The sequence below is a fragment of the Alligator mississippiensis genome, chromosome 9, assembly GCF_030867095.1.
Source record: "Alligator mississippiensis isolate rAllMis1 chromosome 9, rAllMis1, whole genome shotgun sequence".
NCBI classification, from domain to species: domain Eukaryota; kingdom Metazoa; phylum Chordata; order Crocodylia; family Alligatoridae; genus Alligator; species Alligator mississippiensis.
The window spans coordinates 64708533-64731386 of record NC_081832.1 but is presented as its reverse complement, the minus strand read 5'-3'; the positions used below and the strand labels follow the sequence as shown (position 1 = coordinate 64731386).

The 22854-nt window shown below is 44.2% G+C and overlaps 2 protein-coding genes and 1 long non-coding RNA gene across 3 annotated transcripts in view; 1 reads left to right on the top strand and 2 right to left on the bottom strand.

Moving 5' to 3' along the window:
- Window positions 1-1397, bottom strand: part of PRELID2 (PRELI domain containing 2) — a 47818-nt gene extending 46421 nt beyond the window's left edge. Inside the window, exon 1 of the mRNA XM_006269508.4 lies at window positions 1281-1397. Within this exon, the coding sequence (XP_006269570.1) occupies window positions 1281-1355 (75 nt within the window). The 5' untranslated portion in view covers window positions 1356-1397. The remainder of the gene's footprint in view (window positions 1-1280) is intronic.
- LOC109280893 (uncharacterized) lies at window positions 1027-3120 on the top strand. Its single transcript, XR_002087354.2, has 2 exons — window positions 1027-1289; window positions 2107-3120. It is a non-coding gene; the product is annotated as an uncharacterized LOC109280893 (long non-coding RNA).
- A 1091-nt stretch (window positions 3121-4211) lies between these two features.
- GRXCR2 (glutaredoxin and cysteine rich domain containing 2) lies at window positions 4212-10212 on the bottom strand. The gene is made up of 3 exons (XM_006269511.3): window positions 9846-10212; window positions 6471-6689; window positions 4212-4845 (listed from the first exon to the last, which is right to left on the bottom strand). The coding sequence occupies exons 1-3, from the start codon at window positions 10188-10190 to the stop codon at window positions 4666-4668; spliced, it is 744 nt and encodes a 247-aa protein (XP_006269573.3). The 5' UTR covers window positions 10191-10212; the 3' UTR covers window positions 4212-4665.
- Between the last annotated feature and the right edge of the window lie 12642 nt (window positions 10213-22854).

The following is a 22854-nucleotide window of genomic DNA, read 5'->3' as shown; positions in this document are numbered from 1 at the left end:
TTTTTCTCTTCAAGAAAGGCATAAAGGCATCCGGTTTTGTATCAAGAGGACAGAGGACAACTGGATGGTCCTCTACGATGGCCACCCTACCACAGTGGGAGGACCTGGATCCAGCCTGGACCTGACAATCTTTAAGGTCCCTTCCAGCCCCTAACAACTGTGAAACTCAGCTCCTCTAGTTAGACTCCCCTTTGCCAGAAACACTTCATGAAGAAACCTCTGTGCTTGGGAAACCCTTGGGGAAATAATCCTGGGGCAGGGGGGAAGGAAATGCTGGAAAGCAGACTAAAGAAGCCCAGCCTATTCCGTTTAGAAAAGAGACACCTGAGAGAGGACATACAAGGGGGCTACAAAATACTAAATGGCCCAGAAAGTGTCAGTAGGGATTCATTATTCTCGAATCTCTCGCCTTTCCAGGAGGAAGGGGGCACACAACACGAAGCAAATCGTGTTGCACGTTTGAAGCAATAAAGCAAGTTGTGCCTCAAGTTTGAAGCGAATCGCGTCGCGGTTTTGAAGCGATAAAGCAAATCGCGTAGCAGGTTTGAGGCAAATCGTGCTGCAAGGTTGAAGTGAATCGCGTCACAAGTTTGACGCGAATAAAGCAAATAGTGTTGCAGGTGTGGCGCGAATTGCATCGCAAGCTTGAAGCGAATCGTGTCACGGGTTCAAGCGATAAAGCGAATCGCATCACAAGCTTGAAGCAATAAAGAGAATCGCAGGGCAGGTTCGAGGCCCACGAAGAGATGTTTTCTCGCAGCAAGCCAGTCAGGCCACGGGCTCGCTCCACGGCTGCAGGGGCCGTTCCCCGGGGGCTGGGCCTGGCTGGCGGGGAGGCAAGGGGCAACCTCTGCCTCCCAACTGCTGGACGGAGGCTTAAACTACACTTTGGGGGGCCTCTACATAAGAAAAGAAAAACACCCCTGGACATTTTGGCTGTCAGACCACAAACCCAGACCCCTCCCTGCAGCTCCTCCCTTATAACTCGCACGTGGGGTCCACGCAGGTGTGCGGAAGTGACGATACTTCCGGCTCTGAAAGAGTCATGAAAACCCAGAATCGGGGGGGAGGGGCGGGGGTATTTATCGCCTCTTCACCCAGCCTGCGCGCGCCCGCGCCCGGCCCGCGCCGCCCCCAGGAGCGGCCGAGAAGGATCCGCCGGCGGCTGCGAGAGGAAACGTGGCGCGAGGCGATGAGGCAGATCCGGGGCGGCCCGCCCGCCGGGGCAGGGGCACGCGCACGCGCACAGCGCCCCCTGCCGACCCGCGCGGCCCCGGTACCTTGCGGAGGTAGCTGGCCACCACCTGCTCGAAGGGGTACTTGTACACCTGCCGCACGTCCACCGTCACCCCCATGGCGGCGCGACGCGCCCGGGCCCGCGCCCGGCTCCTCCCACGGGCCCCCGCCCCCTCCGCGCCGCCGCCCGCCCGCCCGCCTCTGCCGCCGCCCCGCGGCCCCAGTGAGGCCTACCCACACCCCCTGCCCTGCCCTTCCTGCAGCCCCCCCCCTTGCCCCCGGCTGCCTCAAGAAAAGCTGTGCTGAAATCAGGATAAATTACTGATAATAAAAAGTGCCTTATTATCCATCCTCTCCCTGACAAAGCCTAAAGGGGTCTTTCCGGCGGGAAAGCCGTGGTCCCGCTTCCTGCCACGGAAGTTGTGCCTTTGCAGGCTGTCCCCCGTGTCCAGGTCAGCCCGCCCAGGCCCGGGCCCTGCTCTTCCTCCACTCTTCAATAGACGGCGCCAGCGGACACGGCGTTGGTATTACCCCGCTTTTCGTTCCTGGAAACGGCGTCCTGAAGAGCGCGGCCCTCGCTGCCTTCGAGCTTCTCTCTTTCTGCTGGCCTCCCCGACTTGTCAAATGCCTGAGAAAACCGATTTAAAAACCAGCCCCCTCGGGCGCTGTCTTTACTAAGTTAGTACTAAGTTTTCAAATGAACGTTTCACCGCGCGTCTCGTGATGGGCCAGTTATAACCGCGGTGCGGCATCCCGAACTGCAAGTGAATGAACGTGACTATTTGCATTGGATGAGTGTACCGCTCACGATTTGTGCAACCGGGCAATGTGTTCAGCTTGTAAGTTCGTTGTTTTTTTTCATCTTTGCAGAGGCTTCTTTGGTAGCCGGGAAAGGGACAGCTATGCAAGATGAATTCAGCCTGTGATGATGGCAAGGTTGAAGAACAGAGGGGGAATAACGGGCACTTGTTTTCTCTGCTTATAATCATGCCACAAAGGCCTTGCAAACATAACTGCATCTATGAAGAGTGATCCCTGCCCCCTCCCCAGCTTTCCTTCATTGTCGTTATATGACGATAACCTCTAGGAGCTCCAGGGAAGATCCAGATGACGCTGTGCCATGCACTACACAATTATACAGTAAGAGAGAGTTCCTTTTCTGAAGGGCCGCATGCAAGTAGACACGACTGACAAAAGGAAACAGAAGCACTAGGAGGTGAAGGGACTCTGCTAAGGTCAGAGCGCTATTTAGAAACAAGGCCACAATCAGAACTCGGGTCTTCCCGTAGTTCACAGCTCTCTAGCACGGCAGGCACTTGACCTATTGCCAGGGACCACCGTCCAGACAGGCTTGCACGCGATGGAAATAGAAATACTAATAGCAGAAATAATCCCATTGACTCCATCCGCTGTAAATGTGATGTTACTAAGAAAGCTCCAACATATTCAGTGACATTTCTAAGTACGGTAAGAGAATATTCTAAGTTACCGAGGGCACTGTACAACCAAAAATGTCTGAATTAATGTGAAAGGGGAGAAAGAAAAAGAATCAGACCCAAATAATAATACAACACAGTGCTGGATTTTACAATGTGTCACTCACATACCTTTCTTATATGCAATGCACACTGAGACACATCTTGTAGTCCTTAATTTTTAATTGGGTAAAGTTCCTATTGAAGTCAATGGGATTTTTGCCTGAGTAAGTAAAGGATAGAGCTCATTATTATGCCTAGTGTTTCTAACCATGGAACTGTTACAGTAGAGTGTCAGGATAAATGGGGACAGTCGACAAGGAGAGGCATAAAGAGCTGGTAACAGTGCTGAAGAAGGAATCTGTTCAATGAGAAGCAACAGCAATAAAATACTTATTTTCTAAATTTATATTTTCAGCTAATTTTATTGTAAGCATTTAAATCCCTAAGCAGAAAAATTACATTGTTACATTTACTCATTTTAAGCTAGTGAAATATCAAAGCTAGCAAATTTTTAAATGAAAAACCAATCAAATTTTGAATAAAAGGAACTTAACTAAGAAAAATTTTACGAACTTTAGGAGTTTCATCTACCCTCATATTCATGCACAGAGCAGGACTCCTGCACTAAATTAAGAAATCAGATAGTATAAAGCACTTGGGAAAAACAAAGCTCCTATATAAACTACAGCCTTTAAAGGAACCTGAAAACTAAAATGGATTTTTTGCAAATAATCTAGATGTCTCAGAAAAAAATTGTGATGTACACCTACCAAAGTGAAAACTTGGCCATAAATTACCTTGTCTCAGCTTGCAACCTCAGCATGTACAGCATGTAAGAAGTCTTAACTCATCAGGGTCTCAGAGGTAATATGGAAGTTAAACCTGCATTAACATTGCCCATGAATATCAAATGTAATAAACTGAAGGCTTTGAAGAAAAAAAAAAAAACAATTTCCCCTGTTGGCTGCCACTCTATGAAGCCCTTGTTTTCCATGCTGCCACTTGCATCCTGCTAAGTATTCAGCATTGCCGCTTCATTGAAATTAATTAGAGTTTGCATTTTGCAAATTACAACACCAGATTAATAATAGGTATCAGGAGCCCTATTCATCAACAGTCTGATTCTGAAAAGTACTGAGCACCTGGAACTCCCACTGACATCAAAGGGAAATGTGGGTCAGCACAAATCAGAACCAACATATAAAACTCTCTGGTTTTTCTGTTTATTTATGTTTCAAGTTTTACAGTGATCATTTATCATTATGACTCTAGACTTGGAAACAGCTTCTGCTACCTGAATTATATGCTAAAAGAATCCCTGTATAACATAGAACTAGAACTGAAATAAGCTACATCTATTGGAAATACATGCACCACTGCAGGAATAAATATAGATTTAATTGCAAAATACAGTGCAATGTTTGTATGTTCAGCATTTTAAACTTGACAGCAGGCTTTATAAGATTGCTACACTGTTGTTTTTCAGTTCAACAAATTATTTACATGCTTAAGGTACTGCTATGTCTGTTATTATTATTATTTTGTTACAAGAGTGCTTAATACCCCCAGAGATTGGGACCTCATTGTGCTGCACAATATATGTGCATACAGAAATAGACAGTATTTACCCCAGCAAATTACAGACCCAGATTCTGTCAACATTTGCACATGTGCTGGACTTGAAGCATGTAAGTAGATCCTCTGACTTATGGGGCTACTCCAACATGTGAAGTGAAATACTGCATGTTAGCATTTGCAAGATTGGGGCCTACCTTCATTAACAGATGTAACAGGTGAATGTACCGAATTAGGGACAAGGAAACAAAGTAATAGGGATAGATTTGCATGTACACCTTTACCAACTTTTAATAACCTTCTGTTATACAACAGCTATTTAGATGGAGACAGGTAACATAGACGGAGGTTTCAGTAGGATGCTGCTGAGATACAGTTATGCGGCACAGATCTGGCAAGGTTGCAGGCCATTTTCATTGCAAGCAGGACAGCGGAGAGCCCTGAACGACTCTTTAAATCTATTAGCCAACATCGAAAACTTGCTTCCATGGCACAGAGAGCAGGGGGCAGAGCCTGATCCTTTGCATAGGGAGCAGCAGCGCTCTATGTCTCCTCCCTGGAACAAAAGGATCAAACAGAAGTCTTTTACTTAACATCTGACATCCAAATTAGTGACAAACATAGAACTCTCACCAGGAGAGCCCAGTTTAGGGGATAATCCTCCTTTTGTGGTCTGTACAACAGCTCTTAGCATTGAAACATGCTCTCCTTTCCCTCTATGGGCTTGGATTCCAACACGGTGTGCCAGGCACTCTTTCAAATTCCTTATCAGAATGCACTGTTTCTGCAAAGACAGGATTAAATACTTTCTAACAGAAAAATATACCATGGCAAAATTTCATCCTTTTGATGTCAAGTTCAGTTATTTGCATCCATGTACTTCTGCTTTACACAATATTACAGAACTAGTGTTGAAACTCAAGGGCCTAAGTCAAGATGCAGATTGGTGGCAGATACATGCTTTAGGTGCCTGCAAGGCGATTTGAAAATGCAAATAGGTTTATTTCAACTTATAATGACAATAGCAGAACACCTTCCAGTGTCACAGATGTCCTTCACATATATAAATATTCATTATATCAAATGTAATCAATATATATATATTAACGTGAATTACCATAAATTACTCTGCAAAACCAACAATAATCATTATCACAGGACCTTCAGCTCCATCAAGTGCTCACTATAACACATGGACTCTGTAGAGAACTCAGGACTTGACAAATTATTCAAAAGCAATGCCTTGTGACAGTTTTCTCCCTTTTATACTACGTTAACTCCAACTTGAGGACTTCCAATGCACATAACTATGAGAACATCATGAAAGTGGCCGTCTAACCTATTCAGATTTAGAACTGAGATCCCTAACTTGGGTGATCACAGCTGAAAACTAGTTTCCCCATATCCGTTTCTACATAAATAAGTTCTATGCTACAGTATGTGTGATAGATTTGAGAGCCAAAGACACTTTAAAGACACCCTAATACTTAGCATCCCCTTCCAAAAAAATAAATCTCCTCTTAAGGTGTCTGAAGGTGGGCACCTAGATCACTAGTTATTTGGTAGGCCTTAGACTTTCCAGAGAAGATACAGTCTTCACTCTCATTGTGTGCTTATGTATCTGAGCTATAAGTAGATTTTCTGTTTGAAGAATTTATGTAAGTAAGCCTACATCAAGCATAAAGGTCGGTTACTGATTTGCAAAAGTTGTAATTCTTTGGAGTTTCACTGCACAGCAACACTATATATTGGGATCCAATTAAGATCAAACTAATTGGAATTCTGACCAGTAATACAGCAAAGAACGACCCATGAAAGAAATGGTTGACCTCACTTTGAAATACTTCTGCTGATATGAAAGTACTTCAGTTTCAATTTCAGGGCTGTTTTAGCTCTATAGTAGTTTTTCTCTGTATGCTCGCGTGAGAGATTGAGAATAAATTTTGTGGCCTGGTCTCTTGTTCCTTAGGTGGAATAGGGATTTAGGACCTGAGTCTGTTTGCATACATTTCAGTGGAAGTCCTGTTGGCTTACTGGAAAGACAATATTCCTCCCCTGCAAAGGAGCCATTGTGCTATTAAACAATGATCACCGTCTCCCCCCAGCTGACGTGGATGCATAGGATTGGGGTGGGACCCTGAGGAGTGTGGGGACAAAGCATTGCAACCTATTTTGTTTTACCTGTCCACACTGACTGTGAGCAAAGTGCCTTTCTGCATCTCTCAAATGCCTATTGATTGGCTCAGCATCTCCTGTTTTCCCTTCTCGGAACATGAAGTCATTCAGGCCCTCATTCTGGATGATCTTCCTCACCAGCTCTTTCTTGTCTGTTGGTGCACGGATGATTTTCAGGTTGTTAGTGTAGATGATGATCTTACCAAAATCTAAAATGGGTGAAGGCTGTAAACAGGAGTCATGAGCACATCAGCTGTACAACAACATCATACAAGGCAAAGGTTCACCTGCAATTGAACCGCACTTTGGCCAGATTTTTAGAAAAGCTTAGCAAACTGAGGTGCTGTGCTCTATCGAAAATTCTTGTCCTGATTCTGGATGTTGAACACTTGAAAATCTGGCCCTGACTTTAAGCCCAAAGTCAGTGAGAGTATTCCACTGACTTCAGTGAGCATCCAACAGCCCTCTGAGTCCATCTTCTCATCTTAGCCCCATGTGGAAGTACTCCATTCCATGATATGAACACAGCAGGAGAAAATTCGATCTACAGTTTTTGTAGACAGAGAAGTCTTCACTTTATTTCCCCACAATTTCACATATGTCCAAGTGTATTTTCATGGTTTGGTTCTGCCCAAAAAGTGTAAGTACCAAGTTACAGCGAGGGAATATGCAAGTTTTAACTTTCTCCAGCTCAGTTTTGTACAATTAGAAGTGTGGATGAACAGATGGTTTGGAGCACTCACTCAAGCCAAGATACATTCTTACAAGCATATACAGGAATAATTCACAGCCTAATGAATATTCCTTCTCAAGTTCTGACACCCAGATTTACCTAATGGCTCCCATATTTGCTCATGCAGTCAGTGTACTGCCAGAATCTAAATATTTGTTAAACATTCATATCACAAGTGATAAGAAGGAGACAAGACTAATGGTTCAAGAACAAGACATCCTGTAAAAAGGTCTGGGTTCATTCCCCAGCTCTACTACAATTTCTCACATCACATAACTGGAACTACATCACTTTGGCCTTGCTTTTCAGGTCAGCTGTGTACCTGCAGCTCCTATTCATGTTGAATGTGATGCTCTCATTTGAGGTAGCATCTTTAGACAAGTGTTTACCATCTATGTCTCCCTTCTCCTATTTATCCTTGAGCATACAAATATTTACTTGTTTCTTCAAGCAGGAAACAATGGTAATTCTTAGATGGAAGAGAAAGAGAAGCAAGTCGAAAAAAAATTTTTACCTGCTTGAATTTTTAGTTTTTTCTATTGTTTTTAAAGGTCTTGGTCATACACTTTCCTGAAAGCAGTAAGTTTGCTCCTCTGTTCCATTTTCCCTTATCTCTTTACAGAGTATCATATAGCAGCTTCCCTATCCTATTGTTTTACACATTGTGTTCATATTTCACTCTAAGTATGTATGTCAGAATGCCAAGTAATTGGAAATGCTGCAGTTTTAGAAGATACCAGGCCAGGCTTCCAGGTGATATAAATCAGCCTGTGAAGCTACACTGATGGCCTGGCAGACCCTTTCCTGTTCCAGTAGAAGCATGAAAAATTCAGATTGGCTTAAACCATTTCCATTTGCTGAATGCTTTTAAAGGCCATGTATTTATGATGCAACATGATTTCACTAGGTCCTGAATGGATTTTTGTAGCATACCAATTACCTTTGGAACAGGGTGACAAGTGATCCTAGAGAATGTTGGGGACCCTGAGACTCAGAGATTAGGCGACTTGTCCAAAAACACAGAAAAAGTTAATCGTCTCACCAGAATTAGTGTCCAGGTGCCGTGACATACAGTATGGTGGCATTTGCATTGGGTAAATATTTGCTGTTGTAGAGTATTCCTGCATTAGCTAGGTGTTGATGACATGGGGTTTTATACTGCTCATCTTAATAGTATGGGATTCATACACACAGCTTTGCTTAAATATGAATGCGTGTTTACAACATGAATGATGTATTCAACCTTGTCCATAGGAAATCATTTCTAGCACTTTTTAAATACTTCCCTGTTCATTGTTAAATAGAGTTATGATCATGAAAGTGCCAGATTGACAACTATGGGGAGTCATCATTCCCACTTTATGCACAGAACAGCACAGGTAGTAACACCAAAGGACTGAGAACATATTTCTGTCTGTAGGTCCATTATGTCCTGGCACTTTAAGCAAAAATGCCAGTTATGCTTGGCTTAGGACTAGGTGCATTCCCATTCATTAAAAACTGAACTGAAGTTACCAAATCATCTCACAGCAGCCCACTCAAGCCTTGTCAGATGGTAATAATATCTGGTTACTATCAGTTTGAAGCAGTAGCCCAACAGTGAAGTCTTTGTATCATAATTTGTATCATAGTATCACTCCACCAAACTGGTTAACCCCAGTCACCTATTTTTAGCTTTGTTTTCCATTGCATGCAATTCTTGAATTTTAGGTGTATACCTGTTGCATTGGCAGACAACATTCTTTGGGTAAATCTGGTATCTTTTATTAGACCAACTAAATGGGAAAAAATTCCAAAAATTTTTCCAACTATGTAGTTGGTCTAATAAAAGATATCAGATTTACCCAAAGAACCTTGTCTGCCTATGTCCTTAGACCAACATGGCTACAACCTACATCCCTGTACCTGTTGCTTCTACTCTGCTTAGTATATACTTACTTTCCAGTTTAATATATGTTATTACAGAAGTTACTATACCATGATTTATATATGAGTTGTTCTGTAGTTGGTATATCTAGATTTGATCTTCCAGGTTCACTAGAAGATCCCAGTCTAAGTCCCAGCACCTATCACCAAGGTACAGCAACTCAGTTATTCAATAAAGATGTGCTACACATCTATTATATTTTCCTAAATTTGATTAACAATCATTTGCTAATTACTTCAGGTACTGGGCCATGTTTTCTAAACAGATTCAGTTTAGCCTCTTCTCATGTGCCATTTTCACCCACAATGCAAATAGTCTTTTATACCTGCCTGCCTGTCAAGTAGGTAAATACAGAATCCTGTGTAAATAGTTATTTTCTTAAACTAATAAAACACTAAACCACACAAACCCTTTTCTCACTGGGGAGAGGAGGAATGAAAAAGTGAGCTGTCTAAACCAGATGTTTCTTGTGTCGCCTAGTGCCCTACTGTGATGCGCAGATACTATCATTTAGAACGGAACAGAAAACTGGCACATATAAATTTGTGAGAACAAGCATACCTGCAGATTTAGAGGCACATATCTGAAGACTTGACCATTATGGCTTTAACTAGATCTGAACTGAATCTCCATTGGATTAAACTAGAAGACTCAAAAAGTCATATTCTAAAAGTGAACCATTTTCTGGTCAGCTTGTAAATCTAAAGTGAATACTACTTACCTTATGATGACTATCACTTGTCTGGTAGTCACTGAAGAGAGGAGAGTTGCTTGTTATACTGTACTTGTTGTCCTCTTTGAATATACTGATCCTTTGGGCAGTCAGTTTGGCTGAAGAATAAAACCTGGGTTTGGATGCTTCTCCAGCCCCATAAAAATGGTCCCCTGACTCAAAGCTGCGGTGGAGAAAGCGGTGGGAATATTCTTTCTCTGGAGGCTCCAGTTCTTGGCCATCTTCGTAGACTTGCTTTAATACCCGACCACTATATGCAGAAGATATTCTGAATCTCACTTTGCGGGGTCTTCCCTCATGCTTCTGGCTAAGTTTCTTCTGAGGATCATCCATTGATATGGATTTCACGTAGCAGCTTCCAGAAATCACCTCAGCCAGGAGAACTTTGGGTTTATAAGAAAAGTCACTTTGGTTTTCCCCAACCATGCGATGTATAATTCAGGGTCCCTATTAGGTCCTCACGTTACAGGCAAGCTGACACCTCTATATTAAATATTGATGGATGTTCACGAAAAGGAATGTTATTGTGGTGGTGAAATGTAAGGCAAGGTTTACTGCATGCCCCTGAATGGTAGATGGGTCCGTTTACAAATGTGAAAAGGAGTTAACATGGGAAGGATGATATTAAACTAGGAAATGCTGCCTGCTTTTTATCCACAGGAACACTTCCTTTATGTAGTGTGATCAGAATCACCCCTACCAGCAGCTTTTAGCAGTGTTCTGAAAAGGTTGAAAGTTAAAAAGAGAGTTTTGCAGAAAAAGCAATCTACCTTCACAAATGGCAAACATAAATAATTCCCCTCACCATGCCTGCTCTGAAAACGTAAATACAAAGCTCTATTTCATTTTAATCCAAATGTGTTTTTCTACAGGTTGGTGGAGATCTAATTAAGATCTTCTCTTTATCTTTAAATCCTTGTTTGTAATTCTCATTGGCTTTCTGAGCCTTCTGTCCATTCTGATTTTGCTTTTCTATTTTTAAAGGCAATCGCTCCTGGAGAGTGACACAGGAGGCTTGACTCTCTCTGCCCTGCAGTTATTTGCCACTGGGCAAAATGCTTGTTCCTATTTATTCACTTTATGGTATGAGAAATGCAAAGCAGGAGAGGATCAGGCTCTGTGTCCTCAATGGCTTGGCGCTTCTGTTCTCCTTTAGCGGAGAAAAACAGCAATTGCCACAATTGCTATACATTTTTTTTCATGGCAGCTTCAACTACAAGGTTCTGGTTACTATAGAAAAGATCTATAGTATCTGATAGGAGTCCTTGTCTAGCCTCCAACCGAATCACTTTTAATTCCCTGATACTCATGATGCTCTCCAACGGTATTGCAACTAGTAGTGACTCTGCTAAGGCTTTGTTAAGGATCTATATCTGTTGCCCAGAAACTGATGCCTTGGTGACATGCACTTAAGTGCCCTGTTAAAACAGGTATTAGCCTTACTGTTCCCATTTCCAGCTGTGCAATATAGCTTTTTCTTTCATTTCAAGGGGTCACATATGTTCAGTGGAATAATACATCAGTCGAGTAACTGTCATCTGGCTTTTAAAAATCCCATAATACGTACTTAACACAAATACACAGAGCAATATATTCAGTCTTTCTGCTGTCTTGCTTAGGATCCCTAATATTATAGTAAATTGCTATCATAATTAAATGGGATTTCATCAAGTGGTGCTTAAACTAAGCTTTCTACCTACAGCCTACCCAGGTCACTTTCCTATAGCTGAAAAAGCAGGCTTTATAAAGCTAAATAGATTCCCAAGCTATGTTTTTTAAAAGGATAACTTCATGTAATATTCCGAAGATAGTTCAGGGACCTATGTACTGAAGAATTACTAGGCATTCATAGGGTACCTGAAGGAAACTGTACAGCAGGGCCCTCATGTACTCTGGCAAATGCGTCTCTAGATCCTCTGGACTGCTGAGATCTTGCGAGAAGCCAATACAGTAAAACCCAGATCATTTGTATCTGAGTGGTTCACAGCCTGCAGAATTCACAACAAGTTGCCAAATAAAGGATGAACCACACAGCTACTTGCAACAGCTTTTGCTTCAGAAGGGTGCTGCTTCTCCACTCAACTGGAGGACCTCAGTGGTCCTGTGCAGATTTGCCATAGCTGCATATAACCCTTGTTTGGTTCACAAGCCCATTTCTTCACAAAGGCTACAAACCATAACCATATGTAGTAGCCATGTTCTTCATGTATCATTACAAGTTTAAAAGATAAGGATTCTGCTCATCTTCATCCCAGCATTGAACCCTACCTCATATACACAGAATTAATTTGTTTGGTAAGAATGCAACTCAGTTCCAGCTGCATTTATGTTTAATAAATCTACTATAAAAACTGGCCCTCAATATTGTTGCTTCCTTCTGATAAACAAACTAATTAATTGACATGGATTGTACTTTTCCAAGACACTCTTATTTGGAATGAATTTTAGTTTAGATTAGGAGAATATCAGCATAGGAAATAAAAGTTAAGTATCCATGAAAGGACAGCATGAGCACTTCCTCTTTAACAATCTACACTGCATGAACACAAAATGGCTTCCAACCAGAGTATTATATCTGCCTCGTTAAGTATGCCACAAAGACATGATGGCCTTTTGTTTTAGGAATTGGTTTATCTCATTCTTGTTCTCTCTAGTGTCATTGGCTATTTTTTGGTGCATCTGTGACATACATAATCCACGAACTAGTTAGGGTGAATTTCATCCTAGTACAAGAAAACCACACAAGGAATCCCTACTTCCCGTGCCATGTATGAAATACAAAGTAAAAATCCCAGCTCCCACAACAAAGGGTCCATACAGTACAACATGTAATCCATAAACCCCATTCTGAGGGCATCAATGGGACTCATGTTGCATTGGCCCTAGTGCCCAATAGTAAATCACGCTTATTGAAATACACACTTATTACTGTTATTCTCTATTACTGTGCAGATAAGGAGAAATATTATAAATAAAATATTTAACTGCATCCTGAAGCTACTCAAATATTTTTAAAAGCTTCAGGCCAGCATTTCCAAATTAAATCTTGTACAAAGAAGTATAAAGCTGTACTGCAAAGGTTACATTTTGTTAGGTCTTCCTGCAAACTCTTACCCCTTCCTGGCTCCAGCCGAGGAATGTAAAGGCATGTCTCCTGCCAGTCAGCATACAGACATAACCTGCAGCATCAGCTGGGAAAGCATGAGCTGTTATACAGGGTGAGGATGGCTGTCAGAAACCTGCCAACAACAGCACAGATGCTGCACTTGGGTATGTGTCAGACTAGTTTTACTGGACTTCTCATAAGTTAATACAATAATTACTACAATATACTACCACAGTGTCCTAAAACACAGCGGCAATGCTACTGTAAGCCGGGGTGCTTTGCCTCTGCAGTATATTTTACATAAGTGGTGTCCAACTGGAAGCTCCCAAAGGGTGAGACTACAGCCTCTCACCCAGCCACCACTACTCCCTCTGTCTCCATTTGCTCCTGCTGCATGGATTGGGAGGGAGCTGAAGTGCCCAACCTGAGGGCACAGCAAACAAGGGAGCTGCTGCTCATGCTGTGGGTGTGTGGTATGAGAGGCTGGGAGCTGCACATGTGGTTGTGGGGGGGAGACAGGCTTCTTGTGCTGCAAGGAGGGGCTTCCCATGTGAAGTGCATGCCCAGGAGGGGAGGGGAGTGCTGTGCATGGCTTGTGGGGTGGGAGGGGAGTAGGAAGGGACTGGACTGGGGCACTGGACTGGGACACTGGGCAATCTACAGGGTGCACGCATCCAGGAGAGGGGGAGAGCCAAGATGCCCAGGCTATGTAATTAGCAAGGGGGGGCTGCTGCAGAGTGAGAGCCAGGTGGGCCCCAGATGTGTGGCCCCAAGAGCGTGCAGTCCCCAGCTGCTCAGAAGTTGGACAGCCCCATTTTACTTCATATTTCTTAAAGCTGAAACTCCAGTTATCTTCCAACAGTAGAAACTTCCCAGTATAGGACAGGATAGGAAATGAGACTGCAAGGTCACTGTTTGAAGACAGCCTCACACTCCAGAGCTTGGTTAAAGCTTGTATTGATTAAGTACTCATTACTCACTTCTCATAGTCATTGCAATAGTAAGGAGGTTTTATAGAGAGGGACTGAAAATATTATTATTCCAAATATAAAAGGCTTCAAAAACCCTGGCAAGAATCAGCTCTACTGGATGTTTTAGTCTGCTCATTAGGGGAGTCATGAAGAAAAGCATAGGAAAGACTGTAGGAGAAGAGAAATGAAGCATGTAGACTGGCATCACTGGCCAAGCAAAAGGGATACAGGATAATGTAGTAAGATACTAGGTCAGATACATAGGAAGCAGTGAAGCAAGGTAGGAGCTTTAAAGCAATGACAAGAATGTTAAACTTAGTGCAGTGGGACAGGAGGGACTGAAAGCATTCAGGTTAATAAGCGAGGAGGATAAGTTTAGCAGTGACATTTTTGATGGATCAAAAGGGGAGGAGGGACTCCACAGGTGCTAAGGAAGCCAGAATGGAAGAGACACTGAGAATGAAAAAGAAGGCACCATATCAAGCCATATTCAGGAATATTAACTAGAAGACTAAAAAGAAAAGATTGAAATGTGCAGTAATACTGTCAGAATTTGGGTTCAGTTTGCATGTGTGGGAATGAAAACAAAGGAATTAGAAATTGCTTCTGATGCAGGGAGGGCAGTGGTATTACGAGAAGTAGCAGAGAATGGAGAAATTGAGAAAATATTTCAGAAAAAATAAGGTACTTAGTATTAGCTATATGAAGCTGAAATTGTCAGTGGAGAAGGAGGAGGAATGAGGGTGTGTCTACATGAGACACGTTACTGTGCATTAGCGTAATTTACTGCACAGTAAGCGTAAACTGCTCTACACGTGAGCTCTGTGCTCTCTTACTACGCAGTAAAAATCCTCAATCCCACTTGCAGGTAGCAAATTTAAGCAGGATTAGTTGCTGAGCAGTAACAAACGTGTGGACACAACCCGGGAACCAATTTGCTCCATGGTGAGCCCTACCACTAGAGGGCCAGCATGAGGCCAGCCACAGGGCTCCAGGCTGGGTGCCTCTCCTGCCCCAGAGCTGGGCTGCCTCTATGGCAGCCCCTGTCTCAGGCTATAAAAGGGCCACAGAGTGAAATCCCCTGTGGTTGTAGTAGAGCTGGTAGGGCAGCAGGTAATAAGGATGTGGGTCCCATCCAGGGCCCCGATGCACTAAGGGAATCCGAGGGCATAAAACCCCACCACCACTGCTAAGGAGTCATGCACACGGAGCATGGTGGACCCCAGCACATCCTAGAGGGCTCTGCACACCTCTAGTGTGGCCTTACCCACGCCAAACTGGTGTCCAACATACCGGAGGCTGGAAGGCTTGAGCACAGTGAGGGTCAGCAGGGTGTCCACAGGTAAAGCCAAGTGCATGCCAGTGTCCTGCTACTCCAGATGGGGCCGGAGCTGCTGTAGGAGATCCCAAAAGGTGGGCCAGGTCAGTCAGAATGCATCCAGCCACTGTTCCTCATCCCAGGTGTGCTGTACGACGTGCAGCCACCAGTCCTAGCTAGCACAGCAAGGCCAGGGGCAGAGGGGCTGGAGGCCCAGGAGGGCAATGGTGACCCTGGAGTGGTATCCTGGAGCCCCTCATTAACATCCATGACGGCAGCAGCTGCACAGCAGTGGTAGCATCCCCAGAATGGTGTGCTGTGGCCAGGCAAGTGGTCACTGGGCATGAGGGAGCCAGACCAGGTGAGATGGCTGTGGGTCAAGTGGTGGTCAGCACAGTGGGATAGCAGGATCAGCATGGCAACCAGCAGGAGTGTGGGGTACTGGTTGTCCTTGCCAGGGGCAGGGGCTGGAGCAGCCATAGCACAGGGAGTCAGAGTTGCCAAGGACAGAGCTGCCATGTGCTGCCCCTGTGCTTGGCACACTGCTCCTGGGCAAGGAAGGGGCTGGCCAGAGAGCAGCATGCAGGGCTGGCTATTAAAGAGGGATCTGCTCCCTAATCCCTGCCTGCCCAAAAGCTCTTGCTCCAGAGTAGTTTAGACCAGAGTAAACTCAGATCAAATCAAATGCATGTATAGATGCACCCTGAATGAAATAAATGTTCCTCTCTTCTGGATTTATCTGCAGTAGGGGGCAATCTGTCCTAAGGTTTGGAATGGTGTTCAACACAGAGGACTTCCCACTTTGTATGGTGGACAGACCTTGTACTAGCTACCTGCATGGGCGTAAAGTACAGCCACAGTGAACTGGAGCCTGAAGAGCACTGGACTGGAAGGGACCTCCTGAGCCAGCAAGTCCAGCCCTTTGCTTATTGCAGGCAACTTTGCCACATTTCATTTTGTAAACTGATTGGCACCATCTTAAAAAATACTTAGGAGTAGCAGAAGCAAAAAAAACCCCCAAAACTATTGAGAGGCTGCTACAGGAACTTGTCTAATTTACAGCCAACTTACACCCAGTTGTTCTTGTGCTAAAATTGTCCTTCAGTTTAAATAGCTCTCTGCCCTTCCTCTTGTTTGTTGCCCTAATATATTTCTAGACAGCAATCATATTCACCCTTAGCCTTCATTTTGTGAAGCTAACCAAGTCATGCAATTTAATCTCTCTTTCTGTCCATTTCTTTGATCATTCTAGGAGGTCTCTCATGACCCTGCTCCAGTTTGAATTCATCTCAGTATCTAGCTGAGGCATCCACTAGGGATGCAACAGCCACTAGGGATGCATCTACTAGGGATGCATCCACTAGGGTGCAATATCATTAATATTTCCCTACTTAGAGCCCTGCTCCAGGCCTGCCTTCCCCCCTTGGGGATTCTAACCAGCCACCATCCTTCCTAGAGAGGCTTCTCTCCCCAAGTAGAACAGCTGATGAGCGGTCCTCAGCCAGCCCCTGCCCGACTCAACCTTCTCCCTTTTTTAGCCCTTTCTGACAAGTCAGACATCCACTGCAGATGTAGTGGTGGGGGCAAAAGCACTCAATGGATGTTCATTAACCCTTTTCAAGCTGTGTGAGGTTTGTGTACCCCATCCTCATGATATTGCTGGTTGGTAGCATAGCAGCAAACTCAACGAGCGCATCCACACATGATGCTATGTCACCATAGTGATGCACTATGGCAACGTAGTGTCCATGGTTGTCTACATGTGACCAGCAACTACTTTGCTGTAGTGGTGTGCTCCTCCATTCTAGCGTACCATGCATACGGCACAGGATGGGTGGCTACTGCGCTGTGCTGTAGTACTTTCAAAAGGAAGTACTAACACACAGTGCAGTAACAATGTTGCCATAGGGCAACATGTATACATGCCCAATGAGTACATTTTCAAATATGCCTGACTACAATGGGATTCCAACCCTCAAGTCACATAAGTGCTCTTGAAACTCTCACTTGGGTACTTTGGAAAGTCCGTGAGCAATTTTCTCACTGTGCTTAAACCAAGATTTCAAATCAAACTCGTCATTTATACATTATAAAAAGTGATTTCTGCTCTGTGGACTTTGGATACTTCCTGAACAAACTGGGAGAAGTTTCCTTTTAACTTATTTTTATTGTATTTGCTTAGTGTATTTAAAAATGTCCTAGCACTTAGGGTTTGAATTACAACAATTTGCTAACTCAGATCACAGAAGTGACTTTGCACTGTAATCATGGTCTGTATTCCCATTTTTCCCCCACAAGATGATAAACCCCTAATACGTGGTACCCAGAAGGGAGAGGAGCATATTTGGGATTTTTTTCCCAAAAAAATCAAAAGCAGAGTGGCTTGTTTGGATGTTGGTCCCATTTTACCTACACCACAAAGTCTGAAAGTGGATTGTTGAATAAATTATACTGATATTTGCCCATCTTGAGTGCAACTAGAATTTTTAACCTGATTTTTAGCCCCTGATTCTTGCATTAAAAGCTCTTTCCACAACCCAAGCCATTGCACTTTTACCCCATCATCAACTTTGCTAACACACATGGTAGAACAGTCATCACAAACAACTTGTGCGACATCTCATTTCAAAGAATCTAATGTGATCTCTCTCTACCTGTGAAAGGAAAACTCCACGACATTTCTGATCCCACAAAGATTAAGGGATGAATTCAGGGAAAAAGTTACTTCCCTCTTACAGAATGGTATCAGTAAAAACTGACATCCTGGTACTGACAGCACTTCTCAACCTTCAGGGGCTGGCCTGTTGTGTCTGTAAATTATCAGATGTGACAGTGTCATTTTACTGGCACCGAGTGGATCAGAAATAGAAAAAAGGTGACCTGTCTTTCAAATAGGATGAGACATTTTACACACTCAAGCTAATTTTAAGAAGTCATGCTGATTATAGGAAACTTGTACTACCAAGCTACCAAAGCATGGACTTAAGAAAAGGAAACTATTTCAGATCAGGCTTCCTTACATCTTCCTGATTTCCCAAAGAGGCTCCCCATTATTATGGACAGACTCCAACTAAAATGAGATATCTGGCAATGGGCCTTACTGTCTATGTGTCCATTCATCTAGGACAGTAATTCTCAACCAGGATGCTGGGGCACCCTGGGGTGCCTCCAGATCCTTTGAAGGGTGTCATGAGATGTGAAGAGATAAGCAAATAAGCAGGCTCAGACTTAAAATCATAGAATCATAGAAAATTAGGATTGCAAGGGACCTCAGGAGGTCATCTAGTCCAGCCTCCTGCTCAAAGCAGGACCATCCCCAACTATATCATCCCAACCAAGGCTTTGTCTAGCCAGGTTTTGAAAACCTCCAAGAATGTAGCTTCCACCACCTCTCTGGGTAACCTGTTCCAGCATTTTACTACCCTCCCAGTCCGAAAGTGTTTCCTAATATCTAACCTAAACTTTCTTTGCTGCAACTTGAGACCATTGCTCCTTGTTCTGTCATCTGCCACCACTCAGAACAGTCCAGCTCCATCCTTGAAACCACCTTTCAGGTAGTTGAAGGCTGCTATTAAATCCTCCCTGTCTTTTTTTCTCCAAACTAAATAAATCCAGTTTCCTCAGCCTCTCCTCACAAGTCATGTGCCCCACCCCCCCTAACTATTTTCATTGCTGTCCTCTGGACTGTCTCCGACTTGTCCACATCCTTTCTGTAGTGAGTGCCGTGTTGGTCTAAGGACCTAGGCAGGCAAGGTTCTTTGAGTAGATGTGATATTTTTATTAGACCAACTAAGTAGTTGAAAAAAAGTTCTTAGCAAGCTTTCGGGCACAGTCATAATCACTTCTCTTGATTTGCTGGCAATGCTTCTCCTAATGCAGCCCAGTATCCCATTAACCTTGTCCACTGTAACCCCCAGGTCCTTTTCTGCAGAGCTGCTGCAGAGCCAGTCAGCTCCCAGCCTGTACTGGTGCATAAGATTGTTCCATCCCAAATGCAGAACTTTGCACTTCTCCTTATTGATCCTCAAGATTTCTTTTGGTTCAATAATCCAATCTGTCAAGGTCTCTCTGAATCCAAGCCCTACCATCCAGCATATCTGTTCTTCCCCACAGCTTGGTGTCATCTGCAGACTTGCTGAGGGTGCACTCTACGCCATCTTCCAGGTCATTGATGAAAATATTGAACATAACTGATCTCAGGACTGACCTCCAAGGCACACTACTTGATACTGGACACCAACTAGACATCAAGCCACTGACTTGTCCCTGACTGGCTGATGCCCCAGCCCCACTGCCCAGCCCTTCCACCACTGTTACGTACTGGAATATATAAACTAGTTTTTGAAATTGGATGCTACTCAACTCACAAAAGGTATGGAGGGTGCCTTGAGTCCAAATAGGTTGAGAACCATTGGTATAGGATTTCCACTGTTGCCATTCTCCAAGTTAAGCCAACAGACTTCCTTCTGAATTTTGAGCTTTAGTTGAAGAACATTCACTCTGGCTCCAGTCCTGCTTCCATTAGAGCTAACATGATCTTTGCCACTGATTTCAGTGAGGCAGATTTTGCCACTTTTACTTATGTTAAGTGATATTATTTATTCTGCAGTTATTTATAGAAAAGGAAATTATATGGCTGGCAGAGTATAGTGTTCAGAGTGAAGGTGACAAAATCTGACAAAACAAGTGGTGGGGGAAGGAAAAGGGAGCAAAGCAGACCCTCTGTATCTAGTAACATGGACTAGAAGATTTAGGGGAAAAGAGTGCAGGTGGAAGAAACTTAGGCCAAGGACATCCAAAGAACACTATGGAATCTTTAAACATTCATGTAACTGCAGAACAACAGCCAAGTAAATAATTTAGTTAACAATTATCATTTGGTTTAAATTATAGTAATAAAAAAGGTCCCAGCCAAGAGCACATTTACTTTAGGTGTTTTGCAGACATATAAATAGACTATACAGAGGGTCAGTGCAGAGTTAGGAATAGAAATATAATTTAAGACCAACCCACTAAATAAAATTGCCTTGCAGCCTTCCTATTTCCTTTGTATCTGTTATTTAAAAATCTGTACTCAGATCATTCCAATGAGCTAGTTAGCTCTGACTGGACATGTAGGTTGTGTGATGTTCTTTCTGTTTCCTGCCTGAGGTTTTCCAAGTGCATACTTATGACTTCTGTTTTCTCAGAGTATTCACTATTCTCACAAAGAGTCCTGCCAGTGAACTGACTTGTTATTAATAAACATTAAATTAATTACTGAGGTGTCCCACATAAACAAACCCCCCTCCTTGCAAAGAGTATAAACACAAGCATTGAAGTTTATTACAAAGAATAAAACAAAAGAAAATATTAAATATAATTGTAAAACACTATTACTACAAAGCAAAGTATATAGGTGGCACCCCGTTGGGGGAGGCTTCACCTATACCTAGGCAGTCTGGGACTTGGGGCTCCCCAACAGGTATTTCCAGGGCCCTGCACCTTATACCAGCCCTTCAGCAATGGTCTGGAGAGTGGGGCCTACACCGGAGAGTCCTACGAGCTGTTCCTTGGATTCACTGCACTGTGGGGAGCTGCTTGAGAGCATGGGTCCTTCTGTGTTGCAAGAGGCTCTGTTGCTCCTGGAGAAGTGGTAGAGTTCAACCTCCACTTCTGCATGGTGGCTTTGAGGGGTTAACTGCAGATTTCATCAGCATACCCCACCCAAAAATGCCTAGTCCCAATCCCAACTCTTTTGGGCAGAAAACTGCAAAAGAACTCAAAGGAAAGATCAAGCCTATCTTGGCTTGGGCCTGAACTACAACTAGTGCCCAACCACACTGCTTGGTTGGGACATAAACTACAAAAAGGGACAAAAGGAGGCCCAAGCCTATCTCACTGGGCCTGAACTGGGCAGCAAAAAGCCAGCCATAGACAACAAGTAGTGCCAGGTCTCACCCTGGCTCAAACCGTGCCAGGCTTTATCTTGGCCCAAATCTGCCAGCTAAACATATGGCTGAGGTTCAGCCACATGATGCAATAGCTGTGAAATAGCAAAAAGGGCCCAGGCCTATGGCGGTAGCAAGGACATCCAGTCTCAGCTATACCACAATTCTCAGACACTACAGCTCCTAAACACAGGGGCCAGTAACTGCCAGGACCCTTTCCTGGGCAATTTGCTCCAGGAATTAATACCCCCATGCAAGGCTGTCCCTAGGGCATGGCGAATCAGGGCGACCCCACGCTTTTGGGGGCCCTGCACTTCAACATCACCCCCCCATTCCAGAGCCACCTGCAGGGCGCAGGAGATGCCAACCTGGCCCCTGGCAGGAGCTAGCAGCACCCTGCAGGACAGGCCAGTGGCAGGTGAGCCCCGCTACTGGCTCTGAGGGCTGCGGCAGAGGTGCTGCCTAGCACCTGCTCTGCAAGACTGCCAGGCACTGTGGCCCGGCTCAGCTCAGGGCCCCCCACCACAAGGGCATTCCCCCAGCCCAGCTCACCTGGCACAGCCCTCACCTCGGCTGCCCTGCACTGCAGGTGGCCCCCAGGGCGGGCTGCACCAGCTGCAGCACCCTCCACACCAGGGTCAGGGCCAGGGCCAGGGCCAGGGCTGCCACCTCCATCCCGCTCTGCAGCCTGCACTGCCTGGCTCCCCTGGCCCCAGCCCCAGCTCCGGCCCTGGAGCCAGTGAGCACCAAGCCGGAAGCTGCAGCATTTTTTTTCTTAAATGGGTTAATGCCATGGGGGCAGAGCCAACCCTAGCTGCAGAGAGCAGGTTTTCTGGCTCCTAATGCAGCTGTGCAGTTTTTAGCAGCCCTAAGAGAACCAGTCAGAAAACCATAGTGCGTTGTTCTTATATACCTGGTGTGACATCATCCAAGCCTTGTCCAATCAAGGAGAGCCAGATTTCAGTCTTTCTCCCAACCAATCTGCCTGAAGCATCCTCTGCTTCCTCAGGCCAAGTGCAGGACTTTGCACTTCTTCTTATTGATCCCCATGAGATTTCTTTTGGTTCAATACTCAGGCCAATGAAGCCAGAGAGTTTTACATATTTTCCCCAGATACAGGCTCCAGCTTGCCATGTGCTGAGCACATAGCCAGAACAACAGGGGCCATCTTGCCTACATAAAAATGCACACACACACACACAAAGCCCACAATACACAACCAAAGTGTGTGTGTGTGTGTTACACACATAATATGAAGGGCATGTTATGTGAAATTCCAAAAAAAAACCCCAGAAAGTACGTAACAGCAACAGCAAATGCATCGCAACCAAGAAGAGCTCAGTAGACAGTGGCACTTAAGAAGTGCTCACGCAGTTTTCATACTCAGCATGAAGGTTTCATAAAAGCAAAATATTCCAGGAGTTTCATGCCAATAGCTTTACTTTACCTTTAAGGCTGAAATTGAGATAGCCCAGCCAAACAAAAAAAATGTGTGTTTTCCCCATAACCAAACACTAATTTCTGCAGTGCATAATGTATCTTCCTTAACATTTTTTATTTTAAGTATAGCCATTAGCTCCCTACTTTCCTGCCAAGCTTTTATGGAAGCTTATCACTATACATAAACAGCTACTGATAAGAGATACTCAGTGAGTGTGTCTAAACATGCAAT